Source organism: Pezoporus flaviventris, unplaced genomic scaffold (genome assembly GCF_033815535.1).
Source record: "Pezoporus flaviventris isolate CSIRO_AGI_PZ_B2104156 unplaced genomic scaffold, CSIRO_AGI_Pfla_v1 ptg000030l, whole genome shotgun sequence".
Classification (NCBI taxonomy): Eukaryota; Metazoa; Chordata; class Aves; order Psittaciformes; family Psittacidae; genus Pezoporus; species Pezoporus flaviventris.
Window position 1 is genome coordinate 6,101,274 of NW_026892578.1, and position 21,845 is coordinate 6,123,118.

Below are 21,845 nucleotides of genomic sequence, written 5' to 3' on the forward strand. Positions count from 1 at the left end.
ATCTGATATTTTCCTTGCCATTTCTTTGCCTATAAATATGCAAGACATAATTTTCTCGGCTGTTTGCAAATACATGCTAAGTATTGATCTTTCTCAAAGAAGAATCTTCTAGACTGGTGCAGGAGTCATAAACAATGTATACAGCTAGTCAGGTGCTGACAGAAATAAATAGCCATGTTGTAAGCAACTCCAACATGACTTTGTCACACAATACTGCTGTTATTTCCAGAACATATTATTCATGAAAATGTGTTTATTTTTAGGAGAGGTGTTTCTATGAGCATATTCATGAACTATGACTACAGAGTATGTATTTTTGTATAATGGGTTTGCATATTGTGACTATTAATGCTCAGTTCATCCAACATAACAGGAAGGAAGAGATAGTTGCATGATCAGTTCACTTGAAATCGCTAACATCTGCAAATTAGGAAATGTAAGGAAGTTCAAAAGCAGTAAAGGAAATGATAAACTGAGTCACTTTCTAACTTGCAGCATTTGGTATTAACACTGGCATGCAGCAAAAAAAGCTAACTATCAGAGCAAAACATTGATACTTGCATGAGCACAACTACAAGTTCAAGTGTCCTTGCTGCTGTGATCCCAAATCAAATAAGACAGAGGAGGATAGCTTTTATAAGAAGAGGTATGTCTCTCTATGTTGTCTATTGATTTTCTTTTGCCACAGAAGATTTTGGGCAGAATACAGATGTTTGACAAGGATTAAGTTAGGTGCGGTTATACTAGCACTATGGATTAGCTTCCTGCTTAAAAAAGCCTAAGCAAAATTTTGGCGATATTTTAGCCTATTTGATTAAAACTGTAAATCTGTGTATATATAAAATTTCTGAAGATTTCTGCAAGATTCAGGGAAGAATGTGAAATGTCTCTGATGTCTGTTGTGCTATTTAACATTTGTTATCTGACATTTATTTTGTAGTAACTGAAAGAAATGCTATTTTCTGTCCCTTATCTATAAGTTAATCTCACTAATGTGGGTTTCCATTCCTTGAAAAGAGTAAATCACAGAATCTTGGGATGATTGAGACTGAAAGGCACTTGGGTACCTTGTCCTGTCCCACCCCTTGCTCAGTGCAGGGTCATCTCCTGTAGGTTGCTCAGGGCTTTGTCCAGTCATTATCCTCAATGCTGGAGGCTCCACAGCCTCCCTGAGAAATTTGGTCCAGTGGCTGACTACCCCCACTGATTTTCCGCTGTTTCAGCTTTTTGCCTGTTGCTTCTTACCTGGTCACTGGGCACCACTGAGCAGTGTCTGGTTCCATCTTCACTACTCCCCACAGCTGGGTATTTATACACATTAATAAGATGTCCCTGAGCCTTCATCTCTCCAGGCTGCACAGTCCCAGCTTTCTAAGACACTTCTCGTATCAGATCCCTTAATAATCTTTGTGGTTCTTCACTAGACTCTCTCCAGCAGCTCTGTATCTCTCTTGTAGTAGGAGTCCCAGAACTGGACCCAGCAGTCTAGGATCACCTACCTCGACCTGCTGGCAACACTCAGCCTAATGCAGCCCAGGATGCCTCTGGCTGCCTTTTTTTCCAGGGCACATTAGTGGCTCATGGTCAGCTTGGTGTCCACCAGGACTCCCAGGGCTACTTCTGCCAAGCTGCTTCCAGCAGGTTGTCCTCAGCCTGTGCTGGTGCCAGGGTAGTTTCTCCCCAGATGCAGGATTGAGCATTTCCTTTCGCTGAATTTCAGATATTGTCAGGCCATTCCTGCAGCTAGTCCAGGTCCCTCTGAAGTGGAACAATGGTATATCAACCACTTCCCTCAGTTCTGTATCATCTACAAAAATCAAAATCCTGATCTAAAGACTGAATCAATTCTGGGGAAGTTATTTAGACAACGATTTGCAAGTAGTATTTCATTTCCTGGTATACATTGTAAGGGTTTTATTCCTATTTCTATGCCTCCTGGTACAGTAAGCAAGTGTATGATATTCTCCATGTGTCCACAACGTATAAGCACCAGTTTATCTCCTCATTACCCTATAAGTAAAATTCCATTTTTAATTTCTAGAAGCGTGTCATGGGCAGGAGTAACTTTCCCAGAGCCTTTCAAGAAAGTAAAGTCACTGACAAAGCTGGGAATTAGAACCAAGGTGACATTTTGTGGTAGCAAACTCCACTTGCAGCCCAAGAGTGAAGACAACAGAATGTACAAACTAAGAGGGTAAGAATTGAAAGGGCTTGTCAGTATCTAATGAATGCTTTCTATAAAAACTACTATAGACATACACAGCTTTTAAATGTGACCATATACAGAGATCATTCTAGAGCAAACTTAAGTTTGACCTTGTCTTGCTACAAAAGATCAAATGGACTGGATACCAAATTAAATAAGTATTTCACTGAATATAGAGACTTAGACAGTGCTACAAGGATTCTTAAACTAGAAATTTACTGTATATAGAGGCTATAGAGACTGTGTATAGAAGATATAGAGATAACGAAAACATGAAATGAGAGAACCAGATGTCTTCTCTCAAACCAATATAGGCCTTCCTCCCGCTGGTAAAGCCTGAGAAATAGGTAAATGGCTGCTGTCCTGGGTTTACCAGTAGCAGTCAATTTTTCTCCTTCTTGGTACCTGGTGCAGCGTTGTGTTTTGACTTTCAGCCTGGGAACAGTGCTGATAACACCAATTTTTTCAGTTGTTGCTAAGTAATGTTTACCCTGACCAAGGCCTTTGTGAGGCTCATGCTCTGCCAGGGAGGAGGGGAAGCCGGGAGGAAGCAGACAGGATACCTGACTCAAGCTAGCCAAAGAGGTATTCCATACCACAGCACGTCATGCCTATGGCCACACCACCCTGAAAACACCTGATCTTGTCTGATAGAATCATAGAATAATTAGGGTTGGAAAGGACCTGAAGATCATCTAGTTCCAACCCCCCTGCCATGGGCAGGGTCACCTCACACTAAACCGTATCACCCAAGGCCTCGTCTGACGTGGTCTTGAACACTGCCAGGGATGGAGCATTCACAACCTCCCTGGACAACCTATTCCAGTGCCTCACCAGCCTTACAGTAAAGAACTTCCTCCTTATATCCAATCTAAACTTCCCCTGTTTAAGTTTTAACCTGTTACCCCTTGTCCTGTCACTACAGTCTCTAATGAATAGTCCGTCCCCAGCATCCTTATACGCCGCCTTCAGATACTGGAAGGTTGCTATGAGGTCTCCACGCAGCCTTTTCTTCTCCAGGCTGAACAGCCCCAACTTTCTCAGCCTATCTTCATACGGGAGGTGCTCCAGTCCCCTGATCATCCTCGTGGCCCTCCTCTGGACTTGTTCCAACAGTTCCGTGTCCTTTTTATGCTGAGGACACCAGAACTGTACTCAATACTCCAAGTGTGGTCTCATGCGAGCTTTGACCTGCTGGTCACACTCCTTTTGATGCAGCCCAGGATACGGTTGGCTTTCTGGGCTGCGAACGCACACTGAAGCTGGCTCATGTTCATTTTCTCATCAGTCAACACCCCCAAGTCCTTCTCCACAGGGCTGCTTTGAATCTCTTCTCTGCCCAACCTGTAGCTGTGCCTGGGATTGCTCTGACCCAGCTGTAGGACCTTGCACTTGGCATGGTTAAACTTTGTAAGGCAGGCATCAGCCCACTTTACAAGGTCCCTCTGGATGGCATTCCTTCCCTCCAGCGTATCAACTGAACCACACAACTTGGTGTCATTGGCAAACTTGCTGAGGGCGCACTCAATCCCACTGTCCATGTCAGCGACAAAGATGTTGAACAAGATTGGTCCCAACACCGATGCCTGAGGGACACCACTCGTTACTGGTCTCCAGCTGGACATTGAGCCATTGACCACAGCCTTTTGTGTGTGGCCATCCAGCCAGTTCTTTATCCACCCAGTGGTCCATCCATCAAATTGATGTCTCTCCAATTTAGAGACAAGGATGTTGTGTGGGACAGTGTCAAATGCTTTGCACAAGTCCAGGTAGATGACGTCAACTGCTCTGCCTGTCCATCAGTTCTGTAGCCCCATCAGAGAAGGCCACCAAATTGGTCAGGCAGGATTTCCCCTTAGTGAAGCCATGCTGGCTGTCACCAAGCACCTTGTTGTTTTTCATGTGCCTTAGCATGCCTTCCAGGAGAATCTGCTCCAAGATTTTGCCAGGCACAGAGGTGAGACTGACTGGTCTGTAATTCTCTGGGTCATCCATTTTCCCCTTCTTGAAAATGGGGGTTATATTTCCCTTTTTCCAGTTGTTTGGAACTTCACCTAACTGCCATGATTTTTCAAATATGATGGACAGTGGCTTAGCAACTTCATTTGCCAGCTCCTTCAGGACCCGCAGGTAGATTTCATCAGGTCCCGTGGACTTGTGTATGTTCAGGTTCTTAAGATGGTCTCGAACCAGATCCTCTCCTACAGTGGGCCCAAGGTCTTCATTCTCACAGTCCCTTTGTCTGCCTTCCAAGACTTGGGTGGTGTGGTCAGAGCATTTGCCAGTGAAGACTGAGGCAAAGAAGTCATTAAGAACCTCAGCCTTCTCCAAATCCTGTGTAGCTATTTCTCCCGTGAGCTTCCAGAGGGGGCCTACGTTGTCCCTAGTCTGTCTCTTATTTACAATGTACCTATAGAATCCCTTCCTTTTATCTTTCACATCCCTAGCCAAGTGTAATTCTAACTGGGCCTTAGCTTTCCTAACCTGGTCCCCAGCTTCCTGGACAACGTCCTTGTATTCTTCTCAGGCTGCCTGTTCTTTCTTCCACCTTTTATATGCCTCTTTTTTCCCTCCCAGTTTCCTCATCAGCTCGTTATCCATCCAAGGAGGTCTCCTGGCCCTCCTGCTGCACTTCCTTCTAGAATTATAATGAATATGTACATAATGAAGATGTATAAGCTGTAAACTGTTTCTTCTCAGTGTGTGTGTTAGCTGGAGCAATCCCCCATGCACCCAGTACCATAAGAAATTGATATGTTTCTAACCTGTCATTCTGGTTAGAGAGTTTATTTCCCGGATTTCAGTGACAGACTTATGTTTGCTGTCATCAAGTTTATGAGTGATATGATCACTGCTGCTTAGTAGGACACATCAAACCTTTGGTAACATTAGATAATAATTTAGCAATGTTTTCCTTGGTAAGATCTTGCTAGTGAAAAAATGCTAGTGAAAAAAAATAAACATGCACTCTATGCAGATGCACACACCTCTAAATAAGAGAAAGCTCCAAGGCCAGGTATCACTGGCTGACTCACATTCACACAGCTTAGGTGGATAGATCAGGTTTATAGCAAACCTGCCTTGGAGAGAACTAGGGAGTGACTTCAGAATTGAAGAGTGTGCAAACCAGGTGCTGGAGTCCCTTCTGGGGTTGTCCCCAGTGTAGCAGGGGAGGTCAAGGTACTTGTGAGGCTGGCCAGGGGAGAAAAAAGGAAAGATGCAAAGCAGAAACAAGCAGAGTTAAGGATAGGGGGTTTCATCCTAATGAATTCTATATTACCTCCTGTATTAATAAAATGTGAGGAAATACTGCTTACAAAGAATATATGTTTCTTCTGTCTGATCTTCCAAACAACACTCCCAACCAGTTTAGATGTGTGTTCCTTTTGAAACCTTCAATACCGAAGTCTGTTCAGAGCAGAGGGAGGTATACCACAATTGTCTCCAGTTTGGGAGATGGTGGAGGGAGAAAAGCTCCTAACATTCTACCGATGTGCTGCTGGAGCCATTTGCTTGGCCACTGGTCAGAAGGTATGGATCAGTCAGGTAAATGGCTTAGGGTTCACCACAACTCCTATATCTTTTATCCTGCCTTCAGGAAATAGAAAAAACAGGGAACCTGGCTATGTGTTGGTATATTCAGCTGGGGTGATGCAGAGAACATAGGCACAACCCAACACTGATCCTTTCTTGTGTAATTTGTTTTAAAAGTTAGTCAACTGTGAAACACAAACCCTGTGGGAAGCAAATCGCCCTAGCGCTGTGGTCAAAGGACATGGCCATTTCTTATGAGGAAAGTGAATACTTGCAGGCCTTGCTATTCCCACTGCAAGCCCAGTGACATGTCCAGAGCCTGGAGGCAATGGTGCCAGCAAATACTTCTCTAAGCAGGCAGATGACTCCTTTCTCAGCACTCCAAACAAGTATTTCCATGAGAAAGTGTCAAGAGTGCTTGCAGTATGGGGTTGCTGTCATGGGTAGGAAATGTGAGGGATATTTTGAAAGCAAAGGAGTCATCAGGGACAGTAGACAGAGGGAGATGACAAGAAGAATGAAGCAAATACTATAAAGGAAAGGTGGACAGTTACCAGAGAATAGGAAAACAATTGCCTAAAAAGGAACATAGGATAAGGAAAGGAAGGCAAAAAGGTTAAGAGTAACTAACAGATGGCACAAAATTGAGAAAGGTATGCTTATATGAAAAGGGGCAGACTAGAATAACAAGTCTTATGGTTATTATGTGCCTTACTGGGGAGATCACTGAGAGCATGGGAAAGTGGAAATAACTGTTGAGACCAGTATCTCACACAGCGTTTCATGACCAGTCCTCCATACTGTTTGCACTTAAGATTCTTCTGTATCACTTCCCAGCAGCTGTGGCCACATCCTTACAGTAGCATGATGATAGATGCTGCAAGAGATGAGCTGATAAGAATCAGGTGACAGTGAAGAGTTTGTGACTGTTGCAATCCCAGCATGGTGTCCTGTCTTGGCTTGATTCATGGAGACCATGGCAGACAGGTCACATCAAGCTAATTTCCATGAAATGTGAGGTGGATCCTAGAAATATTCAAGACTCCAGCTTGCTTGGAAGGTCTGGCTGGGTTTTTTCTTTCACTGTAAGTGAAGTCAGTCTGAAATCAACACTCTGAAATGACCGTGAAAATTAATATAGAAGGATAGGCAAGCAATGGAACCAGGGTACACTGTGCTCTGGTTTCTACCAAAGCTTCATACTTCCTTATCTGATATACCAGGCCTTCAAATCCACACAGCCCAGTACACCCAGCCACCCCTTTCCTCCTCCTGGCCAAAGGCAGAAACCCTCTGTTTCTGGTTGGAGTATTCACTGTCTGACCCTCGCAGCACCAGACGAGAAGTCCCTTCACCGTAATCAGGGGAAGTGATTCCAGTCCTTCTGCATCAGGGCGATCATTGATCACCTTCTTCCATCTCAACAGCAACTAAGCTGTTGGGAGGCTTCTTGGGAGAACCCTTCTTGGCATCTGCCTTCCCCTTCAGTTCACACACACTGGCTTCCAGTTTAAAAGTGTGCTCAACATTCCACTTCCTCATGTCCTCCCCCAGGGCGCACAGGAAGAACCAGAAAATGCCATATGGCATGCACCTGGGGCTCCCTTTCCTGCTGACCAGGGCTGGAGGAGACTATTTCCATTAACTTTTCCGTGGGAATGAGGAGGGAGAGATATTTTCCTCAAAATTTCAAAGCCAGGAAGATGCTCTCTCCATAGTTGATGCATTCAAATCTGGGCAACAAGTTTAATAATATTCACCGTAAGACTCAACAATTTCTGGACCCAAAACCAATAATAACAAAGAAAGTGTGGAAAAAAGATATTTTATTTGACAGTGAGATACAGTAAACTACACCTAACAATTGCATTCGTTAGCATATTCACGGTATGTCCACAGTCAGCTTTGATATTTACCTACAGGCAAAAAAGAAAAAAAGGGAAAGTGATTCAGGGCATTGCTGTAAACATTATTTTAAGGGTTATTAAGGTGTTATTACATAAAATCTTGAAATCAGCCTCAAAAGACTTTGAATCAAGACTGTAGATTGGCCATATTCAAAAAAGCTGAGCAGGTGAGCATTTAATTCCTGCCAAAACCTGGCAAAGATTGAGACCTTTCTCTTCCTGCTTTTTTAGATAGTTCAGAACTCATAGATGTTTTCAATGCACTCCTAATAGATGCTGGCAGGAGCATCTGAACATGCCTCGTGGTGATGCTGGCTTTAAAGGACTACTCACAGAGAAGTTAAGTCATCCACACCCTGACACAAGCAAAGACAAACCATCCACTTCACAAAAGGTGCCTTCAACAAATGGTTGAAAGCCACTCTAAATGGTCATTTTGCAGCAGAAATGGGAACACTGACTAGGAAAATCTGCAGTGATGTTCTCAGGGTCAGAAAGCAAGAAAACCTGCCTTTCTGATGGTATAGTTAGGATATATATGTCGGAAAACAGTAATCCTAAATAGAATCATAGAATTACAGAATCATAGAACAGTTAGGGTTGAAAAGGACCTTAAGATCATATAGTTCCAACCACCCTGCCATGGGCAGGGACACCTCACACTAAACCATGTCACCCAAGGCTCTGTCCAACCTGGCCTCGAACACTGCCAGGGATGGGGCATTCACAACTTCCCCGGGCAACCCATTCCAGTGCCTCACCACCCTTACAGTAAAGAACTTCCTCCTTATATCCAATCTAAACTTCCCCTGTTTAAGTTTTAACCCATTACCCCTTGTCCTATCACTACAGTCCCTAATGAACAGTCCCTCCCCAGCATCCCTATAGGCTCCCTTCAGATACTGGAAGGCTGCTATGAGGTCTCCACGCAGCCTTCTCTTCTCCAGGCTGAACAGCCCCAACTTTCTCAGCCTATATGGGAGGTGCTCCGGTCCCCTGATCATCCTCATGGCCCTCCTCTGGACTTGTTCCGACAGTTCCATGCCCTTTTTATGTTGAACTGTACACAACACTCTGCACACAATACTCCAAGTGAGTATTGTACAGAACTGTACGATACTCCACAATACAAATGGAGTATTGTGTGCAGTTCCAAGCGAGGTCTCATGAGAGCAGAGTAGAGGGGCAGGATCACCTCCTTCAACCTGCTGGTCACGCTTCTTTTGATGCAGCCCAGGACACGGCTGGCTTTCTGGGCTGCAAGCGCACGCTACTGGCTCATGTTCATTTTCTCATCAGTCAACACCCCCAAGTCCTTTTCCACAGGGCTGCTTTGAATCTCTTCTCTGCCCAACCTGTAGCTGTGCTTGGGATTGCTCCGACCCAGCTGTAGGGCCTTGCACTTGACATGGTTAAACTTCATGATGTTGGCATCAGCCCACTTTACAAGCATGTCAATCACATGTGTCAAATCATGGTCTCTGCACCAAATACAGTGAGTGTATGTATCATAATGAGAGCCTGTGGCCTCTGCCTCAGGCTGCTGTGTTGTAATTGACAATAGTGAGCCTATTCAGTTTTTTCAAAGAAGAGGTGCCTGTCAGGCCTCCTGAAGCATTGTCTGCTTGCCCTTTCTAAAGAGTATTTTGACTCTTCTCATTAAAAAAAAAAAAAAAAAGCTTTGCAGAAACCAAAGTACACTTTGGCATCTTTTTTTTTTTTTTTTTGGGGGGGGTGGGAGGGGGGAAAGTTTGGGGTTTTTGTATGATTTTTGTTGCGGTTTTTTATTTGCTTTGGTTTGGTATGGTTTTCCTTTTTTTTTTGGTTTGGTTTGGTTTGGTTTTTTTTGTTTTTTTTCTGAAGGCTTCATTGTCCCTTTCCAGAGAAGAAAAGATGTTTGATACTCTTGGACTCATTTGCATGATGTGGTGTTATATGATGCTATTTCATCCCTTGCACGCTGACATCCAGTATGTAGAGCGTAAGTATGTTTTTGCAGATATAATCTGAGAAACGGGGTTGAATTCTTCATTTATCAGAGATATTTGCAAATAATCTGTCAATTGTCATCTTAAGCCTGATAGATACTATCTTCTGCATTCAACAAAAATGACAGCCTATCCTTACTGAACTTATTCTGTAACACTTTCAGCAGAGGCACAAGAATCACCTATTGCAAATGTGAAAATGAATTGGAGAAAAATGGAACTGACCTGGGACAGCAGCAAAAATTTCTCTAAGTACAAATGTACCATCATGGACAGGGACATTGAAAGTATACAGACAGAGGTAAACTTGTTATTCATTGAGATAAATAATTGCACTTTTTTCTTTACCTTTTATTGATTTCAGTTACTTTGGAAAAATTGATCAGCTGCAGGTAAAATCCAATCAGTGACTGTTTGCAGTCCACAGCTTGATCTATCAGGGGCTGTGGAAAGCTGCCACCAGTGCCAGGGTGCATTTGCTGCTGGAGGACATCCTGTGCATTACAGAACTGAAGTTCTGTCAACAAAGTAGAAAGGAAGCAATGGCCTGAACTGTACCTACATTCCATTATGAATAGGGATGTAGCTGCTGAAAAAAGGGGCTATAAGACTTAGTGAGACTCAGACAGAGAAAGAGACCCTTCAGATGAAAAATTAATTCCCCAAATACTGCCATGGATTTTCATTATCTCCAGTTCTTCACCTGTTTCCAGGTAAATTGGATCATGCCTGTAGCACTGGTTATAAAGTAATCCCACATCATCTAAAGGAAGCCTGACAGACCGAAAGAGAGATAGAGATGGCTTATTTAGCATAGCAAAGCAGAAGCCTTATTTAGAAATACGTATTACAAAACCACACTACAACTTTATTGAAGGTTATAAGTACAATGCCATAGACAACTTTCCGACCCCTCGGGAGGTTGGAATGGACTTCTATTTTACTTAATCCTTTGATTAAGTTCCATTGTGGTTCCCCTGTTTATTAACCATCCTCTGTTATGCTACTGGGGTACTATTAGGCTTCTCTAATAGTTGCCCATTAGTGTAGCATCCAACTCCTGAGCAGCAAAGTGTTTTGTGTAGCTGTGCTTTTGATCAGTCAGCACCATTATACATCACCTTCAAGTGGTAAAGGAGAGAGTTAGCTCCTGAGCCTAAACCACACATATATACACATGAGATTCCAGGCCTTCAAACTGAGTTTCTGTACTTCCAGAGCAAGCATCATCTAACACCAGCAGAGGAAAAACAGAGAAATAAAACATCAAAATGTTATTTTTCAGGTGGATAGTCCACTATGCAGGTTTCCAGTGGAACTATACCTGCCTCTGCACAAAGGGGTATTCCTTACTATTGAAGTGCCAAACACAAACATCTCAAAAACCTTCACCTTTATCCCAGGAGGTAATGTTTATGGTCTGGGTAAGGCTTTCTCCATTTGCAATCTTTTAAAGAAAACAGTTCTTTACACAGTAGGTAACTGCTTTACTTTCTATTAAAAAATATTTTTTGCAGATCTGCTAAAACTACTTGCTCTGTTATGTTTCCAAAATTCTGCAAGAGATGCACTACCACAAATGTTTCGATAATTGCATTATTCTCTTTCATACTAGGGTTCAAAAATACCACTAAATTACAGTGGTTTAAGGGTGGATTCAAATAGCTGTTCTATCTGTTACAAATTAAGATGTTAGTGCTCCTTTCTTTGTTAAATGCTTTTCTGCTGGGCTGTGGGTGAGCTTGTAAGGAGCTACACCACAAAGCTAGCTAAAGGCACAGTCTGGAGAGCAGTATAACCCATAAAATGAGAGGAGGAGAGGAAAATAAATGCCTGTGATAAGCAAATAGGGGCAAACTGAATGTAGCAGTCTCCTAATCTGGCACTGATGTGCACGTGCTCACACACATACATGCACATACAATGCATGTGCACAGGTTCCTTCAGCTGCCGTGCATCCACTGTGCTGAGGCAACTGCTTACAAAGACATTCTGAACCTGCCCCATGTGGGAGCTAGTCTAAGTGGGGTTTAAGCAGACCCTAGGCTCATGATTTCAAACATAAAGTTTCTACAGCCTGTTTTCCCATTCCTTCTCCACTCGGAGCTCTCCATTAAAACTGCCCAGTCACCAGTGCTCCTGCAGCTGTGCATGACTGGGGGATTTCAGACTTGGCAGAGGTGATGAGATCATCTTGCTCATATCTGAGCAGGAAAGTACTCCTTACTCATCTCTTCTGGGTACTTGACAGAGGAAAAGCTCTCACAGTGACTCTCAGAATACAAGCCAGGACACTCTGCTTCTTAAACCCTCTTACTTTTGCAGTTCCTCCCAGGCTGTCCCTAGCCTCCAAGCATGCAGGTTCCACAGGCGATTTCCTTCCACTTCCACAAGGTGGAATACTGGGTGCTGGAGGGGGCTAGAGTCAGGGCAGGCAGCAGAAAACTGGCTGAAGGAGGAGTGAGAAGGAGGCTCAGCTTCCAAAGAAACGCACTTCAGGTGCTACAGAAAAGGGAAAAATCAAGTCACTATCACCCACATCAGAGTGGAAAGATCTCGCTAGGCAGCTATTTGATCAGAGGGCAGAAAAAAGCCCAAATTTACTTTTAAAGTCTCAGCTTTTTAAAAGCTGTATGTAAACCCTTCAGGAGTGGATTCATGAGACTGGAAAACGAGAAAGACTTCTCTCTGTAGCACCAAGGATGGCATGAAATGCCAATGTACCTTCCTTTACCTGTGTGAATGCTCTACTCACTCACAGGTTTCAGGGCTCAGAATCAGTTATAATAGCATGAGAGTCTAGCTTTCTCTCAGTTTTCATGCTTAACCCAAGCACCTCCTCTAAACAATGGAGCAACCTTTTCTGTCACAGCTGTGAACATGGATGGCTCATACTCCAGCATATGCAGATATATTCTGCAAAGTAATATGCTAGGCTTTGGGAAAGGATTTGCCTGCTTCCAATGTCCTGGGGGTAAAAGAAACACTGAAATCCTTCATTCCTTAATTTGTTCCCTGTAGGATGAACAAGTTTCTGCAGCCTTATGAAAATGTTTTTGTGAAAAGAAGTTTCCTACAACTAGCTCAGCAATTTTTTAGCTCCAGCTTGGAGCAGTCACATGATTTTTACTCATCATGGATATTCCTGTTTCTGCAGGCATGAATGGATCAGCCATTGAAAACTTCTCCTGTGTGATTTATAACATTTCCCTCATGAGCTGCACTTGGCAGGCAGGCAAGGATGCTCCAGGAGATACCCAGTATTTTCTCTACTGGCAGAACTCCAGGTAAGTAGGTCTGCTTGAGCCTAGGGAAGTCCAAATTCTCATTCAATTTTGCCCATGTTTATCTAAAATACCTTGCTGTATATAGATATGATGATGCGATGGAATGTGAGCTTTACATTAAGGATGAAAATGGCAGAAATACAGGATGTAGATTCCAAAATGTGAGGATAGAGACTGAAAAAGCTTACTTCCTGGTGAACGGCTCTAGCAAAGACTCCCTGATCCAGTTCTATGATGAGTACATTCAACTGTATAAAATAGGTAAGTGAACATTTTTATTTTATTACTGTTTTATAAAATAAGGAAATGGGGAATTTTTCTCTGAAGAGAAAAGAATAAACCAAAGTCTCTATTCATCGTAGGATCCAGCACTGCAGGACAGACTTCATCCTGATAGGTGACAGAATATAGTTCCAAATATTCCCAAATGAGCAGAAGGCAGAAGCAGTCTGAAATAACTGCTCAAGTGGTGTGAACATTTCCATGAAATCCAAGTGATGAAATGCAATGGTTAGACTTTCAAGGCCACCCTTCTGATGGCCTCATTTTTCCATCCTTTAGTTCTATGTGTCTCTGAGAGCTGCAAGAGCTACATGTCCTATAACTGAGGCTGGGGGAGAGTAGACTTGCAAATTAATTCTGCATTCGTTAAATATGTGGGTACCTATGTGCGAGATAGGTGATAGAACTCTAATGGAGATCTGGGACAGGATTCAGCTGCTGAAAAACATGCCTTTAGTGTCATTTGAGACATTCTCAGACACTTGAAGCATTTGCAAGGTTTACAGATGTGGTCCAGGACCTGTGAGAAATCAGGGTCCTCCTGGGTGTCCTGTGTGGTGTATGCACAGCACAAGACTGACTCCTGCTTGCAGCTGGTGCAGGCTGTAAAGCCCAGAGCTATTCAGACAAGCAGACCTGCTCTGCAGTGTTTTGCAGATATCACAGGCAATAGTGATGAGATCTCACCTGTATTGTAGGTACTCAAATTCAGATGACTTGGTCTTCTACATGAACAATAACACATGCACCAAAACTTCTGTCTTTTTTCCTATGAAGACTTGCGCTGTTTATGTGAAATTTAGATGCAGAAGAAAATGGAACTCTGCTGATTATACTACTCAATTACCAAAATCCTTCGTACTTTTTTTTACATGAAAGTCAGTTACTTCAGGTGTCCAACAACTGAAGTTTTGCTACTGTATTTTACTCCCGTTTACCAGATAACATTTGTTAACATCAGTAGCATACAGCTGTACATCAGTTGCCTCAACTTCAGATGTATTTTGCTATGAATGGATAAGTTGTAGCTGATTACTGTCTATGTCTACATTAATAATTTAATTTCTTTCCAGAAATACTCACTCCTCCATTAAATGTCACTGTCAATTGTACTGGAGATTCAGCAGGTTGCATAATTACATGGCAAGCACCCCTTACAAGTCATGTGGAAAACATAAAGTGTTTTCAGTATGAAATTAGCATACAAAATAAGGTAAAAATTTATTGGTTTGTATTTGAGACCATACCTGCATGCATGCATATCTATAATGTGCAAATTTCTGTTTCCTTTATTTATTAACTTCTTTCTCATAAGCTGTGTCCTCCTGCTCCAGCCCTGCTGGTTTCATATCACAGCAGTCATGACCTTCCAAACTAACCAAAGGTACAAAGCAGAAAAGCTGTTGTCTGTTTTGTTCACTCATTTTTGAACCTATCCTTTTTCTTTTTTTTTTTCAGAATTTTCAGGTGCTTTGATCCAGGTCAATGTTTGCTTCTTGTTAATTAAATTTTGATTGTATGGGATGTGCAAGAGCTTTTCACAATACTTTGGGGGAAGCCCTTGTGCACAGATCACTCAGATGTCTAATACAGACTTTGACTGGAAGGAGGGTAAATTTATTGTTCACATCAATTGTCTTCACCATGTTATCAAACTGTTATGAAATCACAGCTTCCGGATCTGCTGTATTTGGAGGATGATTTGATTACATGTGTAAATTGGATATACTTCTGCTGTGTGAGGATGCACAGTGTTAATATGCCCATAAGCCCATGGGCAGATAAGTAAATAATTCATGTTTCCTTCCTATTCTAAAAGGAATGGAGGAAGCCAAAACTCTGTAATAAAGTGCAACATTCTAGAACATTACTGAAGCAGAATATCCGATTACTTTTTTTGTCAGTTTAAAATTACTTGTGATCTTTATAAGCAAGAAAATGGGAACAAAAGAAAATAATGAAAATGAAGACTTGTCTTTTGTTTGCAGGATGAACCCAAAGAACAGAAAAAGGATCCTCCTGTAAAAGTAAGTATTCTTTTTTATATTCAAATTTGCGCTTCTGCCCACTTAAGCATTTAAATACCATTATATAAAATATACTTAATTCTAGAACTATAGTTTTTATATCAATATAGCAATGAGATTCCAGGAAAATATATTCCTGTGGTATCTTCACGTGTAAACTTAATACATCCCTTTTGGGGATGCAGAATTTTCAATGAATTTCACAAAATTTCATACTTTCCATTTATCTCACAAATAGCTTTTGCTTATGACAGATGTGATATTTTGTTTAACAAAAACTGGAAGCATTCTTTCTTTGTTGGTGAAAAAATACCACTGGAGTTCCAAACAGCTAGACAGAGGGAACACAGAGATGTTCACAGTCTTCCACAACAAATGAGTGGTCCTCTCAGCCCCGGAAGCATCTTAAGCTTGGCAGATTCCATCCCTTGTAGAAATTATCATGAGGCCAGATGGTACATATCTGCTTGTGGATTGTCTCAAAAATATTAAGTCTATTTAGCAAAGACAGGCACCATGCAAGGAACATTTGCATGATTAATCCCTGTAAAGGATGCAAGGCAAATTTACAGGGTATTTCTCCAGTTTCAACTTTCTGTTATGGGATTTTTAGGATACATAAAAAGGAACAGGGGAAAAAATGGTGTCCTTAAAGCATAATAAAATAAAGACCAAATAAACTTTAAAATCCAACTTGAAACTTCAAAGAAACAGAAAGATTCGATGGCAGTTGAACTAATTTATCACAGTTTTACATTTAGGAAGAAGAACGTTTAACTAGTACATACCTACAGTCATACGAATTAGTTTTTTTGTAGAAACTGCATCAGGAATTTAAACTCAAATGTCATAAATATTTGTTTACGGGGGGAAATGAACAGTCTGACTGTTTTGATTTTAGGTAAGGAGCAACAGATATGAATTCCAAAATTACAATGAAGAAAAAAAGTACATTCTGAAAATCAGAGCACGTGGAAAAAATTGTCTCGTGAGCTCAAACTGGGGGGAATGGAGTGAACCCATTGAGTTTGGTAAGACTGTAAAATATTATTTTAATTTTTTTTTTTCAGTATTACCATGTTCGCTTCCTTTTCTCCCTCTTAAAAATATGAATAAAATCTTAAATCTTATCCAATCATGTGGAAGAAACTGGGTGGAAATTATTAATGTGTAGGAGAAGCTCCATTACAATGGCAAGGGAGGCTGATAGCAGTCTTTGATTAGTTGGGATTGCGAAGGCAGCAGTTACTCAGATGCCAGGGCTACAAGAACAGGCTGAGACACTCAGTCTTGTATTTGGTCCAAAGTTCTGAGGCTGCCTTTCAGGTCTAAGTTTTTATCACGAATGTTGTCCCCTTTCTAATGCATCTTCCTTTTCACCCTTTCCTCAACAGTCTTTTTATACCACTTTTGTTCTGTAATTCATTCTCTGACTGTTTCTTCTCCTATTGTTTTTTTTTTTACTCTACATTTTAAATATTTGAAATGGTTTGAAATGCATCAAGCGTACCTGTAAGAAGTCAAGCTGAAATCCTTCAGGTTGTTGAAAAAAAAAGGATTATGTGACATTGTCATCCATTACTGACAGTGACAAAGGTAGCTTTTCAGCATACTAAGATATTTCTCTGTCTTGGATGTTTCAGGTCAAGGGAAAGATCACTTTCCTTTAGTGATTTTATTTCTGATAGCACTTGGAACAATCTCAGTGACACTGCTCCAATATTGTCTTTTCAAAAGGTAAATCAACCTTATTGGTTTACTATTAATAGGGTATTGTTTTTATGAAACACATTCTTTCTACCTCCTACTTTCCTACCTACAAATTTAAATGATCTGATTTGACCCAGGGAACTACAGACCAGTCAGTCTCACCTCTGTGCTTGGCAAAATCTTGGAGCAGATTCTCCTGGAAGGCATGCTAAGGCACATGAAAAACAACAAGGTGCTTTGTGACAGCCAGCATGGCTTCACTAAGGGGAAATCCTGCCTGACCGATTTGGTGGCCTTCTATGATGGGGCTACAGAACTGATGGACAGGGGTAGAGCAGTTGATGTCATCTACCTGGATTTGTGCAAAGTGTTTGACACTGTCCCACACAACATCCTTGTCTCTAAATTGGAGAGACATCAATTTGATGGATGGACCACTGGGTGGATAAAGAACTGGCTGGATGGCCACACACAAAGAGCTGTGGTCAATGGCTCAATGTCCAGCTGGAGACTGGTAACGAGTGGTGTCCCTCAGGGATCGGTGTTGGGACCGGTCTTGTTCAACATCTTTGTCGCTGACATGGACAGTGGGATTGAGTGCGCCCTCAGCAAGTTTGCCGATGACACCAAGCTGTGTGGTTCGGTTGATACACTGGAGGGAAGGAATGCCATCCAGAGGGACCTTGACATGCTTGTGAGGTGGGCTGATGCCAACCTCATGAAGTTTAACCATGCCAAGGGCAAGGTCCTACACCTGGGTCAGAGCAATCCCAGGCACAGCTACAGGTTGGGCAGAGAAGAGATTCAGAGCAACCCTGCGGAGAAGGACTTGGGGGTGTTGACTGAGGAGAAAATGAACATGAGCCAGCTTCAGTGTGCGCTCGCAGCCCAGAAATCCAACCGTATCCTGGGCTGCATCAAAAGGAACATGACCAGCAGGTTGAAGGAGGTGATCCTGCCCCTCTACTCTGCGCTTGTGAGACCTCACTTGGAGTATTGTGTGCAGTTCTGGTGTCCTCAACATAAAAAGGACATGGAACTGTTGGAACAAGTCCAGAGGAGGGCCACGAAGATGATCAGGGGACTTGAGCACCTCTTGTATGAAGACAGGCTGAGGAAGTTGGGGCTGTTCAGCCTGGAGAAGAGAAGGCTGCATGGAGACCTCATAGCAACCTTCCAGTATCTGAAGGGGGGCTATAGGGATGCTGGGGAGGGACTGTTCATTAGGGAATTTAGTGATAGGACAAGGGGTAATGGGTTAAAACTTAAATAGGGGAAGTTTAGATTGGATATAAGGAAGAAGTTCTTTACTTGAGGGAGGTGAGGCACTGGAATGGGTTGTCCAGGGAAGCTGTGAATGCTCCGTCCCTGGCGGTGTTCAAGGCCAGGCTGGACAGAGCCTTAGGTGACATGGTTTAGTGTGAGGTGTTCCTGCTCATGGCAGGGGGGTTGGAACTTGATGATCTTAAGGTCCTTTCCAACCCTAACTATTCTATGATTCTATCAATGTCATTAAGTATTACTACTAGTACTGTTGCAAATGGCACTTTGGCATACAAATTCATTGCAAGTAAAAAAGGGTGAAAGGATATTAAAGTAAGTGATTGATTCCACCAGATCATGCAAAAACATTTCTGTTCTTGTATGCATTCAACATACACATCACTTTGAAGCTATTGGCATCACACAGTACCAAGAGAATCAGGACAAATGAATGTGTCATTACCATTCTATGATTCTATGATTATTTTGATAAAACTTCCACTTAATGGTGGAAGAAAGTTATGCCATGTGATTTATTCAAAGTCATTATTTAATAGTATTTACTGTGACTCTCACCGCAACATAGATTTCAGTTACCCAAGTGATTAGTATAATAGTTACCCAATCAGTCTACACTCAAAATATTTTATTTCTCACTTGGTGATTTGTAGAGAAAAAGCTGTTCTATCTTGAAAGTAAAAAATATCCTCAAGGTACAATACAAAACGTGTGTGTAAGTTATATTACCAGTATTTTTAATTTCTTCACAGTCTCATTTTCTACCCAAAGGTACTGCAATTTCAAGAGCCTATTTTCTCCCATACCACAACCAAGAGACAAATTTAATGCATCGACTGATGAAGATAACCAGGTATGCTTTCTTTTGAATTCAAAGCTGTTAACTATAAAGCACAATAGGCCAAAGACTAGAAGAACTGGCATATAAAGATGAGTGTTTAATTTGCTCTCATACAAAATATGCTGGTTTAGAATTAGAAATGCTGTATCCAGTGCTGTATGTATTCGTAGCCATATTTTAAGACCAGAGTTATCACTTTCACTGAGACCAGCAATTTCTGTGTGTAGCAGTTTTGCTAGGTTGCTGTTCATACTCTGAAAATAACCCAAGTGAGGAAGCATTTTCCATTAGCATTTTCAAATATCAGTGATCATAATGCAATGTCAACACGTATTTTGTCTTATCCCCATGTAAAAAACCTGTGGCACTGAATGAAAATCAACAGGGTTGGCAGTCTCAACAGCTTAACTAGCTTTCCTATGTTGCTTCAGCAGAGGATTGACTATGACAGTTTTGATGTTTTGTGCTAATTATGTCTGACCAATATTCTGTAGCATCCCTGTGCAGTCTATTGTAGTGTTTAATTATCCTTACTAAAAAAAAACTTTAATGGCCCGTTTTACCGCACTTAGTCCATTGCTTTTTATCCTTATTACTTTCCTGTTTACAGTATCTTACACGCTTGCATAGTGCTAACAGCAACTAACTCCTCTGGTCTTTATTCACATAATGACAACCAAGCTTCAAACTATTAATGCTTGTCTTCCAATTTGCCCCTTTGAACAATAGTTTGTATAGTGCTTACACAGGGAGGGAATGCTTTGTATCAGCTGGCTAAAGCAAAGATGCACTTTAGGTCAATAAATCAGGCTATTTGTTTATTGAATTTCAGTGGGCAAAACAACCCTTTTCAATGAGGCTTTCAAAAGTAACACAAATTTTCCTTTAATCCTTTACAAAGGATCCTCACAACGTTTCTACTAAAACACTCTAGTTTTGGTACCTATATACTAGCACATTGTCCTAACTTATTTGCTTACTCCTACCATCTTTGGCTTTAATAGAAGGCACGTAGTAATGCAACTTGGATGAGTTTCCTCATACACCTTAAGTCATAAATACCGGATTTCTCATACCAGGCTACCAGAGCTAAGGCTACAGGCAGCAGCAGTCCATAGTCCATCATATAAATAAACAATAGCTAGTAAAGTAGCAAGCTGTCCTTCAAAAATTGCAGCCTCTTCAGATTCCTTACTTCCTTACCCTCACTCAGAACTATATTTCAATACTTACTTTTCCCGTTTTCTGGAATTAAATGCATTCCAAGAACTTGCAATACACACTATGTGTGCACATGCATTTCTTTCCCCAAAGAATGGCAGAGTAGCACAAAAAACGTGACCACAAAGCCCTGCAGTACTTACCAATCCCCCAGATTTCCTAGGCAAAATTACCCAACAAAGTGCCCTGGTTTGATGTTCTGTAACATACCCTCACAATGACTCCAAGTTTGCCCCCTCCCACCAGTACTATCCCTCCTACTTATTTACAAATTGAATATATCTCCCATCAGTATTTTAAGCCCCAAGCACTGTATCACTACTATGATCTTGGCTAGAAACTTCTGCTCTTAGAATTCCAGGTTGACCAACGTAAAACTGTATGATAGCAACCAAACTGGTTTTTCTACAAGTCTAGTTAGTGTCTACGTATAGAAAACCCAGCCAATATTACCCAGTCAGCCATTTTCTCTATTGTCCCAGTTAAGGCTATCATTTAAATCACCTTCTATTCTTCTTCTTTCCACTGACATAAAGCTAGTATTGATCATACATGTTAAACATCAAAAAAAACCTTATAGGTTGGAGAGACCTTAAAGCTCATCCAGTTCCAAGCCCTCTACCATGGGCAGGGACACCTTCAACCAGACCAGGTTGTTCAAAGCCCCATTCAACCTGGCCTTGAACACTGCCAGGGATGGGGCAGCCACAGCTTCTCTGGGCAGCCTGTGCCAGTGCCTCACCAACCTCACAGGGAAGAACTTCTTCCCAATATCTAATCTAAATCTGCCCTCTTTCAGCTTAAAGCCATTCCCCTTGTCCTGTCACTACATGCCCTTATAAAAAGTCCCTCTCCAGTTTTGTGAGCACCCTTTAGGTACTGGAAAGCTGCTATAAGGTCTCCTGGGAGCCTTCTCCAGGCTGAACAAGGCCAGCTCTCTCAGCCTGTCCTTAAACCTGCTTTCTCCTGCCTTGCAAGCATTACTTATGCATTAAACAGCAAGACAAAGTGCCTTTGGTACTGGTGTTAATATTTCGAAGCATTCTCCAATTGCCAAGCGACTGTAGCTTACTGCATGTTACAGATTTTTCTTCCTTTTTAGACAGAATATGTAAATTTACCAAAAAAAGGTTGTACCGAGGAAGTAACTATGGTTGAAGACATGACCTAACTTTCAAAAAAGAACACACCTGTTTTCCCCAACTGGATCCCAACATGCAAGAAAATCATGAATGCTCCTGACAAAAAGACTAAAAATGAGTATACTCGCCTGTCCCATGAAAATCCACCTAAAATGGAACAGAGTAAAAGATGGAGATCATCAATAAACTTTGTCATTTTCACTTTGGTCAAAAATATAATGCCAGACAGCTTTTCTGCTAACACCTACTGTGAAGACTTGCTTTAACTTAGCCGAGATTGTCCTCACCATGCGAGACAAGGCCTCTTGTCCAAAACACAGAAGAAACTCATATACCTGCCTTCACTGCCATGTTTCTTCTTTCCTCTGAAGAGAGCAATTCCCTACAATATGATACAACTGCTTAGGAATGCCTCAGTA

At 41.8% G+C, this 21,845-nt stretch overlaps 1 protein-coding gene across 4 annotated transcripts; it reads left to right on the top strand.

The window, feature by feature from the left end:
* The first annotated feature begins 504 nt into the window (after positions 1 to 504).
* LOC133272560 (granulocyte-macrophage colony-stimulating factor receptor subunit alpha-like) lies at positions 505 to 21,492 on the top strand. 4 transcript variants are annotated; one of them, XM_061459804.1, is made up of 12 exons: positions 506 to 646; positions 9,533 to 9,628; positions 9,800 to 9,936; positions 10,921 to 11,041; positions 12,793 to 12,922; positions 13,008 to 13,183; positions 14,278 to 14,417; positions 15,193 to 15,231; positions 16,133 to 16,262; positions 16,875 to 16,968; positions 18,994 to 19,075; positions 21,387 to 21,492. In XM_061459804.1, the coding sequence occupies exons 1-12, from the start codon at positions 562 to 564 to the stop codon at positions 21,453 to 21,455; spliced, it is 1,299 nt and encodes a 432-aa protein (XP_061315788.1). In that variant the 5' UTR covers positions 506 to 561; the 3' UTR covers positions 21,456 to 21,492. The 4 variants fall into 4 exon arrangements, with proteins under 4 accessions (XP_061315787.1, XP_061315788.1, XP_061315790.1 ...); XM_061459803.1 differs by lacking the exon at positions 21,387 to 21,492 and having other exon boundaries at positions 505 to 646; positions 18,994 to 19,605; XM_061459806.1 differs by lacking the exons at positions 506 to 646; positions 21,387 to 21,492 and adding an exon at positions 5,705 to 5,752 and having other exon boundaries at positions 9,531 to 9,628; positions 18,994 to 19,605.
* Positions 21,493 to 21,845: the final 353 nt, after the last annotated feature.